Genomic DNA, 18,392 nt, shown 5'->3' with positions numbered 1-18,392 from the left:
GCTTTGCGCGAAATTCAAGAACAAACAAACAAATCAGATTTGTATGCTGTTAAATATTGTAAACGGGCCTTCACCAAATTCAACTGAAAATTCTGTTATAAAAACAATTCAATAAGCACTAATAATTTCTGTTTAACAATGTATTTTTGCTCTTTATTGTTTTCATTGTTACACCTGATCAGGAATGTAAGTTGGCGATTCTCTTGTTTTAAGTGTTGTTGTTTTTTTCTCTTTATCACAAATTAAATCGAATATCGAGAATTTTCCTAAGTGGATGTAATTAAATTTCTCAATATATAATACAAGGTGTCCCAAAAGTCACTGTGCACTTATATATTTAATAACAGACATGTTTCAATACAGAATACAGGAGGTAAATATGAATGACAATTATAAACAATGTTGAAAGTGACCCCCGTTGACATCAATACAGGCCTGGATCCTTATTTTGTTTCTAAACACCGCTATCAGTTGCTGGCTTGAAATAGACTGAATAGACATATTATTACAAAACTGCACAGTGACTTTCCGAACACCCTGTATATTCAAACTGATTAAAACTGGATAGGCTAAGCAACACTAGTACAGGGTCTCATTGAGTTAATTTGTAAATAATAATTGTGTCGTAAAATGGATTTTTTAAGTTACACTGCTTTCTGTCTGTTGTAAGTAACTCTTCTATGATTGTTTCATTATCTACTTGGGGTCACTTTTTGTTCAACTGCCAGTGGATTAGCAGTCTCGGATTTTCATAATTAAATGTACGTGATTAATTACAATTTTAAACTTTGCAGTTCACGAAGGCGGCGTCACCTAGTTTTTTGATATAGAAGGTGCACTTTTACTGAAAATAAATGAATAAAATAGGATAGATAAAAGGAAGACAATTCAACCTCTTCCCTAGTGCTCACCACGCCCGAACCTGTAGTAATATCAGGTTTAAGTGTCAAGTTAAGACTGGCCTGTATCATGTGTCGAATGAAAGAAAATACATTAACGTTATTTAAAAAAACAAAAAACAGTTGGTCTCTCTTGTTCAAAAATCTCTTAACACAAATACACAAAATGTACCACACAAAATGATACAGAAAAGAAAAATAATTTCGTGCTCACATTTACGTTTTGTGGTTAGCGTGTCGACTCGTCAATCGGAAGGTTCAAGGTTCGAGTATCAATATGCCACCGAACCTGCTCCACACTTTCAGCTATGAGAGCGTTACAAGGGGGACAAGAAATCACAATTCTAACTTAGAGATAGCTGTTCTTGAACCACTAGAAGTTGGTGGGGCTGAGACCTGATCGTTTATTCTATTTACTGGATAAGATTCACAGTATCAGTTTACCTAAAACGTGCTACGCATGTTTCTAATCACTTTAATATCATTCAATTTCTCTATATTAAACCAAGTTATTTCACATACGGGAAAACAAACTGAGGTGTTTTAACATAAAGCTAATACGTCAGAACAGTAAGTACATGATCATACGAAAACAGTTGGGTTTCTTTTCAGTTCAGTTCGCTTATCCAGGCAGTTTCCATCGTTTATTTACTCGCAAAGCTAAAACATTTTCATTATAATGTCTTGACTAAAAATCATATCAAAATCTCAATATTCGACCTTTATCATTTCTACTGCATCTGGTTATTGTTATCTACGAATAAAAAGCTATCAGTGGTCTGCCCACCATGGGTATCGAAACCTAGTTTCTAGCAATATAAATTCCGCTGTGCATCTGTACTAACGTCTTCGAAAAGTTGTCGCTCACAGTGTTGCACGTTCATAACCTAAATCAAATTCTGTTTAATGTTGTAACTTAAATAAAGTAGACTTTACAAAATAACGCTTCTCCTCATTTAGCTCGGCCCGGTCGTGGCCTCTTGGTTAGTATGCTCAGACTGTGAATCCGAATTTTCGGGTAATTTCCACAAATTCGCGCTACGCACTTTGATACTGGGGATGTGCGAAAGGTACAAGTTCTGTTATTTGATTCTGAAAAGTATACCGAGAGTTGGCGACTGGTACTATTAAATAGCTTCTTTCTCTCCAGTATCAGTTCGTATTTAGGGGCTTCTACCAACAGACTCTCGTGCGAAATTCTGAAATAAATATGCTTCTTAGCTATTTAAGTGGTTTATTTACACAATTTTTATTTTAGCCCAAACCAGACGAGAACACGAAATTGTTTCACTTTTCCTTCTTCACGTGTTTTCATTTACTGAATACATTTTTAGTTGCAAGAATTTATTCACTTTTTAAACCTTAACGAAACTTTGAAATCAAACCGCAATTTTAAACGTCAAATATGGTGATGGACGAGGCTTTGTCACGTGATTGAGATATAATAGAATTAACTGCAGCGCCCTCTGTACGTAAACTCGATGGGCAGAAGTGTAATAACACAATTTGTAATAATATTTATCGTGTTAACGTCTAAAATCGTTTCTAGGACTTTCAGGATTCACGAGATTTCATTCGTAGTTTTGCGTGATTGGTGTTCGATTGCGGTAAACCTGCTTTGTATGTTGTTAATAGACTGGTACGGGTATCAACACTTTTATTGATAAGGAGAGAACAACGTTTCGACCTTCCTAGGTCATCTTCAGGTTAAGAGAGAGAGTTTGCAACTGACCCTTACCGAACACATATCTCAGGGACGAGAGTGTAAACGGGTACGGGATTGTAGGGGGCGTTGCAGTTAGATGTTAGGTTATTACTTAGTATAGGCATAAAGGTGTTCCTGTATATTGGTTTTAGTTGTATAATTAGGGCTTCTTTGATTTTGCGTTTGTTTATATGTTTCCTTACTCAGTATCTGTGTGTTTTCTATGGTTATGTTGTGTTTGTTTGATTTGCAGTGTTCAAAAACGTGTGAAGATGACGCTTTGTTTTGGTCTTTGAATCTAGTTTCCATTTTTCTGCTTGTTTCTCCAATATAGAAGTCGTGTCAATTGTTGCATTGTATTTTATATATTATGTTGGTGTTACGTTTGTCAGTGTAGTTTTTACATAGTATGGACTTTTAGTTTTGTACCTGTTTTTTGAATAAATTTGTTGACTGGAATGTTATGTCCTATGTTTTTTACAAATGTTGGGTACTTTTTCGCTGATGTCGGGAACATGTGGTATGTTGTATCATGGCGTATCAGCAGTCAGTGGGCTAAGAATAAAGGGCCTAATATGCTCTCTCCCTGTATGTGGGTTACTTAACTCGCAATCTGAAGGTTGTGGGTTCGTGTCTCGTCTATCGAGCATGCTTCCATTGTCAGCAGGGAGCCGTTATAATGTGACAGTCAGGCCCATTATTCGTTAGCGGTGTGTGATGTTCACTACCTTCCTTCCATTTACACTGTCGCTTCAAAAACTAGGACGGAAAGCGTAGATAGTCATTAAATAGCTTTGCGCGAAATTCAAAAATGTAAACAACTAAGTAGAAAACTACGTTGGGAATCTGCAATGTGTCCATTAATAGGATCGAATCTCGAATTTCAGCGCTGTAAGGTCTCACGTGTTCGTGGGTGTGTGCTTTTCTCTTCTAATAAGGCCTAGCATGACCAGGTGATTAGGGTGCTTGACTCGCAATCTGAAGGTGGCGGGTTCGAATCCCTATCACACCAAACACGCTCGCCCATTCCGCTGTGGGGGCGTTATAATGTTTCGATCAATCTCACTATTCATTGGTAAAAAGTAGTCTAAGAGTTGGCGGTGGGTTGTGATGACTAGCTGCCTTCTCTCCAGTCTTACACTGCTAAATTAGGGACGACTATCGCAGATAGCTGTCGTGTAGCTCTAGTCGAAATTCCAAAAACAAACAATTTTCTTCTAATAAAATAAAACTTTTTATTCATGGGTTTTATTTTCATCAGACAATACGAAATATAGAAGAATAAAGGTTTGTTTTGAACGAATACGAGATAAAACATAAAATAATTTTATTAAAACGGAAATAGTTCCCGCTCTCTCAATGAATATTCGAATTTTCTGTTTAAAGTATTGCTGCAAAGAAGTTAGGCCTTTCTTCTATTTTTTTTACGTTTGTCTTTTGCACAACTTCTGATAACGACTTATGACCTGATATTTTATCTTATTCTTGTAATTATAAACTCAATGAATGGTTCTAAAGTCGTCATAAAAAAGTAAATAAATTTCAAGTTTTTATCTCAGAGTTTTTAGTTATCTGTAATTTTGTCAATACGTTGCCTTTCAAGGTTAAAAGTATTTCTGGTTGAAATACATATTTTGATGCGTCGTTAATAGATGGCGCGGCAAGCAATTTGTATCACGTTTGCTTTCTACCTTTTTTTATTGTAGAAATAATAAACTTACGCCATTAATGAATTTACTTTGATTTATCATCGATACATGTATGAATTATTCACACGCTATTTAAGATTAGCAGCAAAAAATTTAAAAAATCTGACTTTATAATTCAAGGAAACTGAGTTTTACGGCAATGCTGCACTACTGATAAGTAACATAGGATTGTCTTCTCAGTCCAACAGAGAAAATATTTATAATCAACCCAGTTTAAATTACTCTGGTAAAACAAACAAACTAGTCTAACAGTGCAGCTTGCACATGAAACAAACAAACTAGTCTAACAGTGCAGCTTGCACATGAAACAAACAAACTAGTCTAATAGTGCAGCTTGCACATGAAACAAACAAACTAGTCTAACAGTGCAGCTTGCACATGAAACAAACAAACTAGTGTAATAGTGCAGCTTGCACATGAAACAAACAAACTAGTCTAACAGTGCAGCTTGCACATGAAACAAACAAACTAGTCTAACAGTGCAGCTTGCACATGAAACAAACAAACTAGTCTAACAGTGCAGCTTGCACATGAAACAAACAAACTAGTCTAACAGTGCAGCTTGCACATGAAACAAACAAACTAGTCTAACAGTGCAGCTTGCACATGAAACAAACAAACTAGTCTAACAGTGCAGCTTGCACATGAAACAAACAAACTAGTCTAACAGTGCAGCTTGCACATGAAACAAACAAACTAGTCTAACAGTGCAGCTTGCACATGAAACAAACAAACTAGTCTAACAGTGCAGCTTGCACATGAAACAAACAAACTAGTCTAACAGTGCAGCTTGCACATGAAACAAACAAACTAGTCTAATAGTGCAGCTTGCACATGAAACAAACAAACTAGTCTAACAGTGCAGCTTGCACATGAAACAAACAAACTAGTCTAATAGTGCAGCTTGCACATGAAACAAACAAACTAGTCTAACAGTGCAGCTTGCACATGAAACAAACAAACTAGTCTAACAGTGCAGCTTGCACATGAAACAAACAAACTAGTCTAACAGTGCAGCTTGCACATGAAACAAACAAACTAGTCTAACAGTGCAGCTTGCACATGAAACAAACAAACTAGTCTAACAGTGCAGCTTGCACATGAAACAAACAAACTAGTCTAACAGTGCAGCTTGCACATGAAACAAACAAACTAGTCTAACAGTGCAGCTTGCACATGAAACAAACAAACTAGTCTAACAGTGCAGCTTGCACATGAAACAAACAAACTAGTGTAATAGTGCAGCTTGCACATGAAACAAACAAACTAGTCTAACAGTGCAGCTTGCACATGAAACAAACAAACTAGTCTAACAGTGCAGCTTGCACATGAAACAAACAAACTAGTCTAACAGTGCAGCTTGCACATGAAACAAACAAACTAGTCTAACAGTGCAGCTTGCACATGAAACAAACAAACTAGTCTAACAGTGCAGCTTGCACATGAAACAAACAAACTAGTCTAACAGTGCAGCTTGCACATGAAACAAACAAACTAGTCTAACAGTGCAGCTTGCACATGAAACAAACAAACTAGTCTAACAGTGCAGCTTGCACATGAAACAAACAAACTAGTCTAACAGTGCAGCTTGCACATGAAACAAACAAACTAGTCTAACAGTGCAGCTTGCACATGAAACAAACAAACTAGTCTAACAGTGCAGCTTGCACATGAAACAAACAAACTAGTCTAACAGTGCAGCTTGCACATGAAACAAACAAACTAGTCTAACAGTGCAGCTTGCACATGAAACAAACAAACTAGTCTAACAGTGCAGCTTGCACATGAAACAAACAAACTAGTCTAACAGTGCAGCTTGCACATGAAACAAACAAACTAGTCTAACAGTGCAGCTTGCACATGAAACAAACAAACTAGTCTAACAGTGCAGCTTGCACATGAAACAAACAAACTAGTCTAATAGTGCAGCTTGCACATGAAACAAACAAACTAGTCTAACAGTGCAGCTTGCACATGAAACAAACAAACTAGTCTAACAGTGCAGCTTGCACATGAAACAAACAAACTAGTCTACTAGTGCAGCTTGCACATGAAACAAACAAACTAGTCTAACAGTGCAGCTTGCACATGAAACAAACAAACTAGTCTAACAGTGCAGCTTGCACATGAAACAAACAAACTAGTCTAATAGTGCAGCTTGCACATGAAACAAACAAACTAGTCTACTAGTGCAGCTTGCACATGAAACAAACAAACTAGTCTACTAGTGCAGCTTGCACATGAAACAAACAAACTAGTCTAACAGTGCAGCTTGCACATGAAACAAACAAACTAGTCTAATAGTGCAGCTTGCACATGAAACAAACAAACTAGTCTACTAGTGCAGCTTGCACATGAAACAAACAAACTAGTCTACTAGTGCAGCTTGCACATGAAACAAACAAACTAGTCTAACAGTGCAGCTTGCACATGAAACAAACAAACTAGTCTAATAGTGCAGCTTGCACATGAAACAAACAAACTAGTCTAATAGTGCAGCTTGCACATGAAACAAACAAACTAGTCTAACAGTGCAGCTTGCACATGAAACAAACAAACTAGTCTAACAGTGCAGCTTGCACATGAAACAAACAAACTAGTCTAATAGTGCAGCTTGCACATGAAACAAACAAACTAGTCTAACAGTGCAGCTTGCACATGAAACAAACAAACTAGTCTAACAGTGCAGCTTGCACATGAAACAAACAAACTAGTCTAACAGTGCAGCTTGCACATGAAACAAACAAACTAGTCTAATAGTGCAGCTTGCACATGAAACAAACAAACTAGTCTAACAGTGCAGCTTGCACATGAAACAAACAAACTAGTCTAACAGTGCAGCTTGCACATGAAACAAACAAACTAGTCTAAGTGCAGTGCACATGAAACAAACAAACTAGTCTAACAGTGCAGCTTGCACATGAAACAAACAAACTAGTCTAACAGTGCAGCTTGCACATGAAACAAACAAACTAGTCTAACAGTGCAGCTTGCACATGAAACAAACAAACTAGTCTAACAGTGCAGCTTGCACATGAAACAAACAAACTAGTCTAACAGTGCAGCTTGCACATGAAACAAACAAACTAGTCTAACAGTGCAGCTTGCACATGAAACAAACAAACTAGTCTAACAGTGCAGCTTGCACATGAAACAAACAAACTAGTCTAACAGTGCAGCTTGCACATGAAACAAACAAACTAGTCTAACAGTGCAGCTTGCACATGAAACAAACAAACTAGTCTAACAGTGCAGCTTGCACATGAAACAAACAAACTAGTCTAACAGTGCAGCTTGCACATGAAACAAACAAACTAGTCTAACAGTGCAGCTTGCACATGAAACAAACAAACTAGTCTAACAGTGCAGCTTGCACATGAAACAAACAAACTAGTCTAACAGTGCAGCTTGCACATGAAACAAACAAACTAGTCTAACAGTGCAGCTTGCACATGAAACAAACAAACTAGTCTAACAGTGCAGCTTGCACAGTGAAACAAACAAAAACTAGTCTAACAGTGCAGCTTGCACATGAAACAAACAAACTAGTCTAACAGTGCAGCTTGCACATGAAACAAACAAACTAGTCTAACAGTGCAGCTTGCACATGAAACAAACAAACTAGTCTAACAGTGCAGCTTGCACATGAAACAAACAAACTAGTCTAACAGTGCAGCTTGCACATGAAACAAACAAACTAGTCTAACAGTGCAGCTTGCACATGAAACAAACAAACTAGTCTAACAGTGCAGCTTGCACATGAAACAAACAAACTAGTCTAACAGTGCAGCTTGCACATGAAACAAACAAACTAGTCTAACAGTGCAGCTTGCACATGAAACAAACAAACTAGTCTAACAGTGCAGCTTGCACATGAAACAAACAAACTAGTCTAACAGTGCAGCTTGCACATGAAACAAACAAACTAGTCTAACAGTGCAGCTTGCACATGAAACAAACAAACTAGTCTAACAGTGCAGCTTGTACATGAAATTTTCATTCACAAATCTACTTTCATGTCTCCAGCGCTGTCAACAGGCCTGTCCCAGTTTTTACTGCCAACATGAGATGTTTTGACTTCACCTTGTATTCCATGACTCTAATTAACCCTCTTTTCGTTTTATTTACTGTCCTAAAGTTTTTGTTCTGTTATCCAGAAATGGTTCCTGTTGGATCTCCCTTTCCTAAACATTCTCTCCTAATAGTTTCTTTTCCTCTCTTTCTGGAATGTAATTGTTGTCCAGTCTACTGGATCCACGCGATGTATCCATTTCGCGAAGCCTTTCCAATTTCCCAGATCATTTTTAACACCCGCCCATAATAATACACGACCTGAAGTTGTGGTGGTTTATTGACAGCGATTCGTTAATTGTCGTTCGCGGCATTTTGTGTCTCCTGATTTCAGTGTCTGTCTTATGTTTCTTGAACATGTTTCTGACGATCTGTGGGACAGATTTAAAAGCCCCACCACTCAGCCCTCGTCCGTCAATATTTTTATACCTCATTCCCGCGGGCTTAATGTAAATTTACGACACATCAAAGTGATCTTTTGTCATTCCTAAACGTTTTTTTTTTAAACAAGAAGTTATTCTTTATCAGATGTAATATAGATTTCGTTGTTTTATCCAACACACTCCAATGTGACAACCACCCATAAACAACCGACATTACCCAATATTATTATTCCAAGAACAAATCCAAATATTGTGATCCATATGCCTTGTTGATTTTGTCCACAAACTTTCATCAGGTCCTAGTCAACCCAGTGTTCTATCCTACTTTTTACTATAACACATACTGACGGTCTAAAAGGAACGCCAAAAATTAATTTTTTTTCGTAACAAAATATTCGACGTCTGTCAGTTGTCATCACATATCACTTCCAGTTTACACAACATTGTTACGTAAGATACTGCAGAACCGCTGACGTCGTTTCAAGACGCTTTATTTGTGTTAATAGACTTGTATCTGTTCTATTTACTTGACGTCGTGTCTGTTTCCGTTCATTAACAATTTTTTACTTTGAATCAGCGGTACAAGCTAACAGAACAACAATTATGAACGAGTTTATTGTTCAACTGTATCGCTACATTGTTACTCGCGAGAGAAACTTTAGTATCCGAATTGATTTATTTATTACCAGTTGTGTGTGGTAATGTTGTACAGTTGCTTATAACATCAAACTGAGTCATAAATATATTTCCTCAGGCCCGACAGGCCTCAAGTGTTAGATAACTGTGGAAACACGTTTTTTGAATTTTTTTATATTATTTTTTATTTCTGACTTGTCCCTCCTTTCCAGCGGTATGTCTGCTGACTTATAATGCTAAAAACCGGGTTTCGATACCCGTGGTGGGAAGTCCATTGTGTAACTTTGTTATATACAACATACTCTTGTTTCCGACTTAAATCTCTCATACACTTTTGAATCTTAACACGTGTTATCACGAAATATGAATCAACATACCTCATAAATATCTCTGTTTGTGTTAACAGTTGATCAGTCGATTGTGTTTAATTTTAAGATGTTCCCGTTTGGTTTTGCTTAAGTTGTTCGTTATCAAAGGTTAAGGTTTGTTATATCTGTAACTATGAAGACAAAACAATTAAACGTTGTTATAATATCACCATACACACTGGTTCAATTAAAACCGTAAATCCAACTGTTACCCCTAAGAAACATTACTGTCCGATCTTCCTTCAAATCCTTGCCCTGACCTTTAACGAGATTCTGACCTCAGAGACTCCTGGATGCCACCCCACCCACCACCCCACTGTGTCAGCTTTAAGAACTTTTTATTTCCCACCAATTTGTCCATTTAATAAAAATAACACACTTATTTTCGTGTTTGCAACCCTAATAAATCTTGGGTGCACGCGCGAGCACACACACACACACACGAGCTGAGGTATACCCAATAAGACGTTTGTACTTGTACTTCGGTATTGATATTTGTGGATGTGGAAATGTTTTAGCGTTGTGTGTTTATATATTGGTGTTTTTTGAGTGTTTGTTTTTCGTGACTACTTGAATTTAATATATTCCAAGTAATGATTAAATAATACATTAATAAAGTAAACCCTAACTTACAAAGATCGTTTTGTTATTAGGTAGTAAAACATGTTGATTAATTAAAGCATTCTTATCGGTTAACATTTTGTTGGAAGATAAACGAAATTCATTCGTATGTGCACAAAACGGCTGCTAGGTGTATGTTGATTAACTAAGGACTGTAACGAAACAAAATTGTTGAACAAGGAAAAAAACTTGCTGTAATTTTCAAATTACTCTCAGGTATTATATAATTTTGTGATCGTTGTAGAATTTCATGTTAAACATGTTTTTTTTTAATTTCCCATTTTTATCAAAAGAATATTTTCTTGTTTTATGACCTCAACTGCAGCTTTGTTGCTCATTTAAAAAACAACAAATCTCTGTTGATTTAAACGACAGCTTTTTTAACAGTTGTAATACACCCCCTGGCGACAATATATGCCAACTGCTGAATTACACCACTTAGAAATATATTTTCGCTTTGTTAACGTTACTACTGGCAACTGTTCCCTCACCGCACGCGTAATTTATTCGTATGGCTTTGATTATACAAAAATTGGTATCGCTTCTCAAGTAAACGGAATTTTCTTAGAAAATACTCGTTTCTATACTTTAAATTGTTCCATGTTCTAATTTTTCTGAAAGTATAATTGAAGATTCACAAAATGTAAAGTGGTAGAAAAGCAAAACTGGAATGTTTGTCAAACTTTTAAAAATGGTAAAATAATTATTATGAGGGAGTTTCAAACCCTTCTGTGTGTTTGTGTGTGGGAAGGGGGAGAAACGTAAGAGCCCCTGAAAATTCCATGGGGATGAGAAATCGGCAAGTTTGAAAATGTTCGTTACAGACAGACAGACAGACACAGACCATTTTATTGTATGTAGCAGTTTTTTTTTGTTTTTAGGCAATAGACGTTTCAAATACACTTCAAAAAACATAAAAATGACAGTGAAAACGAGTGTAACAAACATGTTGACCATACTACATGTATCATGTCCAGTGCCAGAGAGGTCTTTCGTCCAATACCAGCACTCGTCAGTGATAAGACACTATTATGATCGATACTTTTTATACTATCAAATTGTTTAAAAATTGAGGCTTCAACCAGAATAAGTCGTGAAAAAGTAATTTTAATTAATTTTATACAAGTCACATACAAATCAGAATTAAGCTACACATTGATAAGAGAATATAACGTATTTGATATCGATTATTTACTATGTATTTATAAAAGAATAAACTTTTCCTTTGTTTTATGAAGATAAAAAAAAAGGTGACTAGAATATCCGCATTACGTTTCCAAGAACAGTTTATGTATTAAACAAAACACAAAAACTGTCGGTGTTCTGTATTCTTCGTGGTTAAGTCGTTCTTAAATTACGATACAATTTTTATAGTTTTCTAACAACGTATAAAGTGCAAAGTATCTTTTAATGTAGTTCTTTTTACGGCTTGTTTAACAGACTTTTAAAGTTTCATTTATGACTTAAGAATCGCTTACAACTTATCAAGTCATCCTATAAGTAATGTCCGAAACTTTAATACAGAAAGTGCATCATCATTTCTGTCTTTGTAGAAGGCTTTAATGACTAAAATATGTAGTAGGACGTGTATAAAAATGTTCAGACAAATAGAAGAAACTAATCTAACTCTACTTATTCAGATCATTAATTAAATAAATCCTTACGAAGATAGATGTGCCTTAGGAGCACATTAGACATACAATGTTTTATGAGTTTAAAAAAGGCAATAGTGCAGCAGAAACTACACGGAACATTCAAGGTGTTTATGGTGCAGAGTCTCACAATGAAAGAAAATGTCAAAGGTGGTTTCAGAAGTTCAGATCAGGTGACTATAGCTTAAGTGATGCGCCACATTCAGGTCATCCTGTTGAGTTTAATGATAACTTGCTGCTGGCTGCACTTGATGAAGATTGTGCTGTAACAATTGAAGAACTAGAAGCTTAATTCAACCCATTCAACAGGTCACCGCCATCTGCAACAGCTTGGAAAGGTGTCAAAACTTGTAAAATGGGTCACCCATGATTTGAAATTTGCACTCTCTTGAACATAACTCGCCTTTCTTGAACAGGTTAGGGACTGGATATGAAAAATGGATATTTTATAAAAAAAATATTAAGCGCCGCAGACAATGGGTCAGTGCAGGTAAACTGGCTAAAGCACAGCGCAAAATGGGCCTCCACCTTATTAAAGTCTTATTAAGCGTTTGGTGGGATATTGTTGATGTGATCCACTTTGAGTTGCTGCCACTCAATGTAACGATTACATCAGACTTCTATTGTGAACAGTTAGAGCGTTTTAATGTTACTCTGAAAGAAAAGATCCCTGTTTTGATCAGTCGTGAAGGTGTTGTGTTACACCAGGATAATGAAGAGCCCCATACAACAAGGATCACATCTGTAAAGATTGAAGAGCTAGACTGGGAAAAACTTCCACATTCTCCTTATTCTCCAGACCTTGTCTCATCTGATTACACTGCACAACATTTTTTTTGAAAAGTTTTTGCTGATTGTGACAGGTACCTGGTGGGTATGCACAAATATAGTTTTGGTTTTGCTTCATCACGTAGGAACTCTGAGAAATAGACAGTTAACTGTTTACCGGCAATAACGTATTTAACTGCGTTTATGTTTCTAATACGCTATTAAGTTTAACATAATTAAAAGTGTTTTGGGCCTGATTTTCGTTTGTATTCAATGTCCGGTGCATCACGTTGCAGTGTTCAACAGTAGTCAGCAAGCATTGACGGATTCCAGTTGCCCTGATATCGTTTTTCCACTGTAGCAAAACTGAAGATTTCAATGAAATGGTACGTGTTGGGCAAATATGGATGTGATTTTCGTGATCAGCAGCCAAATATCTATAAGGAACATCCAACAGTGTTCAGGAAGCAAAACCTTTGTTGTGCAGTGTTATCATCTATTCAGAAGTTTTGTAGAACTATCTTGATGTAAAATACCTTGGAACATATGAAGATGTCAAAACTATCCTTTCTTAATTATTTTCTTCCAAACCCCAATAATTTTATAGAAGTGACATTTAGAAGCTTGTGAATCGTTGGAAGCAATTAATAATAATGTAACATACATTATTCATTAAATTACACTAAAAGCGTTTGAAATCCTTTCTCTTTTTGTGAACCTAAAATCGGACATTACATAAGGGACGACCTGATAGATTTTCGTCAAGACAAACGGGCACGGCATGGCCTGGTGGTTAGAGCTTTCGATTCGCAATCTGAGGGTCGTTGTTTCAAATTCCCGTCACATCAAATATGCTCGCCCTTTCAGCTGTTGGAGAGTTATAATGTAAGGGTCGGTCAATCCCACTATTCACTAGTAAAAGACTAGCTCATGAGTTGGCGGGTGGGGACGACTAGCTGCCTTCCCCCTACATTAGCTCGTGTAGATTTGATCGAAATTCAAAACAAACAAATGACGGAAACATTATTCGGTTATGCTTCTTTATCTGCGTAACTCTGCGTACCTACTACACTACAAATCGTGTTTTGATACCCGTGGTGGGTAGAGCACACAGAGCCTATTGTATAACTGTGCTTAACAACAGCTCTTAGTGAGAAGAAGAAAAAACCGCCTCTCTGTCGTTTCGTTTCTCTTTCTGCACCTTGACACCCCACCTTATAACTCTATAAACTGGGGTTTGATACCCGTGAAGAGAACAGTTAAGACAGCCCACTGCGTAGCTTTGCGCTTAAGACCAAACAAACATGGTCGTCGGACACTTTAACTCGATCGCGATTTTTCGCTAAGATGACCGATCTGTTTTGTTAATAGAGAAGTGCAATTGGATCTCTGTCCTAATGATGAAATGTTTAACTCTTCTGTTTCTACTGAGTTAAGTACAACGTTTTTAAATCCACCTCGATACGATTAAACCAAAGTGCGCATGTCAAAACCTATTACGATGCAACTTCCAAAATGTAATTGAATTATTATTTATGTCAGTGTGTAAGAGTAACCTTGACAACAAACCGTAACTAATAAATCAAATTTCGATGTTACTTTTAACATAATAATCTCGAAAGGAAATACAAATTAAAGATTAAATTAACTAAGACTGGCCTGTACATTTGGTGTTGGCTTAGCATGGCCAGGTGAGTTAAGATGTTCCACTCGTAATCCGAGGGTCGCGGTTCGAATCCCTGTCACACCAAACATGCTCGCCCTTTCAGCCGCGGGGAGTTGTAATGTGATGATCAATCTCACTATTTGTTGGTAAAGAGTAGCCCAAGAGTTGGCGGTGGGTAATAATGACTAGCTGCTTTCCCTCTGGTCTTACACTGCTAAATTAGGGACGGCTAGTGCAGATAGCCCTCGTGTAGCTTTGCGCGAAATTCCAAAACAAACAAACAAACATTTGTTCTTTGCTCATTTTCTCTCTGTGGTGCTCCGAATTTTACAAACATTTTATATTAAGCTTTTTTTTTTTTTTTTCATTTAAAGACAGTCCTACATTTCTTGTTCTTTTGTTACAGGGAACTCGTCGGCGAAAATCAGTGGTGTTAGTGGTGTCTTTGTCGGGTGTGAAGGTGTGCAGTTTGGACGGCAAGGTCAGTATCGACACATGGATGTATCAGTATTTGGTGAGGGGGATATTTCTGTTTCGCATCTCTTATCGACACATGGATGTATCAGTATTTGATGAGGGGGGGATATTTCCATTTCGCGTCTCTTATCGACACATGGACGTATCAGTATTTGGTGAGGGGGTATTTCCATTTTGCATCCCTTATCGACACATGGATGTATCAGTATTTGGTGAGGGGGGATATTTCCATTTTGCATCCCTTATCGACGCATGGATGTATCAGTATTTGGTGAGGGGTATTTCCATTTTACATCTCTTATCGACACATGGATGTATCAGTATTTGGTGAGGGGAGGTATTTCCATTTTACATCTCTTACCGACACATGGATGTATCAGTTTGGGATATTTCTATTTTGCATCTCTTGTGTTTTGATATTCTGTAGAGGCTGGAGTAATGTTCCCATGTTTTTGGTGAATCCATGTAGAACTTGTACTCGGATAGAATACATTGAAACAGTTATTTCAGAAAGATCGTGTTCGCTGTCATTATATCTTTCGTAAGATATGGGTTGATATTCATTGAGCAAACCTACTGATATGTTAATAGAACTTTTTCCAAATGACAGAAACTTTCGAAGTTAGTGTAGCAAGAAAAGGATCAACTGACATTCTTTGAATTGGATGCATGGTATCCTGGTAGGTAAGAGGTAGGTTAACAGGTATTCAGTGCTAAAATTAGGGGATCGATTGCCATGGTGTTAACAGCATATAGCTGTTAAAAACAAGAATAGGCGTATTCAGTTGTTTTTAAGTTCAATTGTTACAGTAAATTACTGATGTCTGACAGTCAACACTGTCACGGTGTGTCACAGACGTCATGATTATTTTGTCCTTTTAAGTTTATCTAGTTTAAGCCCTTTAACATTATGATCAAATATCACCTTCATGACAAACTAATATTATGTCCCATATAAAGGTAATCCATCCATGTTCTCCGGTAATGTCCTATAGTTCTTTTCTTGATACGTGGGTACAAAAACAAATGAGGGGATGAATTATAGACATCTGTTCCATTCATTACAATAGAAACTGTTCAATCTGTTTATAATTCATTTCGACCCAAAGTGCATTACGTTATCACATTATATTCCCAATAATTCCGTATTGTTTTCGTTGTTTGTCTTATGAATGTTTGTGTCTCTAACACGTTTCGATAATTCATTTTTTTTTTCGGTTTGTCATCCTGTCTTCTTGTTTCTTTTCCTTTTTTGCGAGTGAAACCGGTAATTTTAGCTTCAACAGACCGCCACCCACCCACCCCTTAAAAAAGGCGGATAAGAGAACGTGAGTGTTCTGTCGTGGTTTTTTTCTTTTCACGAATGAAAGTATCATTTTCGACAACGGAAGGTTTAAAAACTTATTTCTAACAAAGCATGGTGGAAAGTTATTGGTTCAAGAGATATAAAGAGTCCATGTGATGTTTACGTTGGTTTTAGGACTTCTTACACATTAACGGACTTTGTTTATTCACAAAGTCGAAGTAATCATGACTGCACTGAAATCATAGTAAGCTTACATTATATTACAGTGTAATGTTCGTAAAGTTATATCAGATTTAACTACACTAAAATATTGTTATAATGTTAGTTATTGCTATGGTGATTTGTACGTTATGTTACCATCAGACAGTTATCTTTAATTCTGCTTTTCTTTAACGAATTTATTTTAACCAAAATTTTGGCTGTGTTATTTAAATATTTTAAGACATCTTAAGAAATTGATAAGTTTATCTCAGCATAAATACAATGCTTTGCAATATGTTAAGTAATAGATTTTAAATGTGATTTTACAGTAGTACAACAAAATATTGTATGGGCACGTGATTTACAACCATACTGACGTACGAAAAGTGATTAAAAAAAACAACTGATTCCAACCAAGTTTCAATATTTTAACGTAGGTTAAACAATAATTCACCTATTATGCTTTATCCGAAAGCGTTGTACGTTGTTCCTAAAGTAACAGTTGTTAGGTGTTATTAATTACTCATGTCTTAATGAAGGGGTGGAGAAACTCACAACAGTAATTAATTATCGGACTGATTACTCTTCAAATTCGCTGTAATGTTCTGTAATGCATTTATATTCTAGAAAGCTTAAATTCATTCAGAATTTTCATAGATTCATACGTGGATCCTTCGTTATCCGAGGATCGCGGGTTCGAATCCCCGTTACACCCAACATGGTCGCCTTTTCAGCTATGTTTGGTCACTCTTACTATTCGTTGGTAAAAGAGTAGCCCAAGAGTTGGCGGTGAGTAGTAATGACCAGCTACCTTCCCTCTAGTCTTACACTGCTAAATTAGGGACGGCTAGCGCAGATAGCCCTCGTGTAGCTTTGTGCGAAGTTCGAAACAAACGAAACATGGATCCTTTTCTCCCCCCTCCCTACCAATCCCCCACAATCTCGACCCATTTTTGTACTGAAAAGCATGTTTATCGTACAATAGTACATTTTCTTCCGTTAAAAATATAATGGTTATTTGTAGTGTTTAATAGTTTGGAACAAAAAGTTTTGTGTGTTCTCTAGAGTGTTCACATGGCCCACGCTTTAAGGAGGATATCGTACGTCACGTGCGATCCACAGCATCAACAGTTTTCATTTCTAGCGAGAGAGCCGAACGGTCATTTCACCCTACAGTACTGTCACTCCTTCGTCACGGATACAGCTGAACAAGTAAGCCTAGTTTTTCAATATCACGGGGTTTTTTTCTCTCTTATTTTGGAATTTATTATTTAAGCTTGCATTTAGGAAAATTTTAATGTGGTGATTGGAACGCCATCTGTCGATGGGTATCAGGAGCTGTTGTTTTTGTTTCTTTTTCAAATCCATCTGATTGTTTCTGTTAAAGTGGTTTTACCTGAAATAATATTTGCATTATATAAATCGAAGGAATACCGCTCGTAAAAAAAAATAAATAAATGCATGTTTGGGGTAATTTAAAGAAAAATGGATATTATTTAATTTGTTATTTGTGTAGAAAACTAAATTTAGGCTTAGGGTAATAAAAACAAAATAATGATGGCTAATATAACTGTTTAATGGAAACTACCACACAAGACCTATAAACCATATCTGATGATGATATTTATATTTTGTTCACGAAAATGTTTGTGTGTGTGTGCGCGCTGCGTTATTTTAAGCAGCTCCTGCAACAGGTTGTTAGAAACGTCTTTTTTAAAATTTAATTTTTAGAGAGACAAAAGATTTTCAAACGATATCTGGCAACGTTCTTAACACACTTTATAATGACAAATGCACTGCATTAAGAGAAGTAACTGGTTCTATTCTGTTTTTGTAGTAGGGGGCATAGAATTTTATTTTGTTTAAGCCTTCTTGTTTAAGCCTAATAACAAAATTAATTCCACTTATTACCGCTAGGTGTTGCTGATAA

At 36.5% G+C, this 18,392-nt stretch overlaps 1 protein-coding gene across 4 annotated transcripts in view; it reads left to right on the top strand.

The window, feature by feature from the left end:
- The window catches only part of LOC143254084 (uncharacterized), a 139,146-nt gene that overhangs the window by 50,496 nt on the left and 70,258 nt on the right, over nucleotides 1–18,392 (top strand). For all 4 annotated transcript variants that reach the window (XM_076508837.1, XM_076508838.1, XM_076508836.1 and 1 more), the window contains 2 exons: nucleotides 14,885–14,959; nucleotides 17,528–17,674. In XM_076508837.1, the coding sequence (XP_076364952.1) occupies nucleotides 14,885–14,959; nucleotides 17,528–17,674 (222 nt within the window). The remainder of the gene's footprint in view (nucleotides 1–14,884; nucleotides 14,960–17,527; nucleotides 17,675–18,392) is intronic.

Source organism: Tachypleus tridentatus, chromosome 6 (genome assembly GCF_004210375.1).
Source record: "Tachypleus tridentatus isolate NWPU-2018 chromosome 6, ASM421037v1, whole genome shotgun sequence".
NCBI classification, from domain to species: Eukaryota; Metazoa; Arthropoda; class Merostomata; order Xiphosura; family Limulidae; genus Tachypleus; species Tachypleus tridentatus.
The sequence above is the reverse complement of the archived record's forward strand: the minus strand, read 5'-3'. Positions and strand labels throughout refer to the sequence as shown.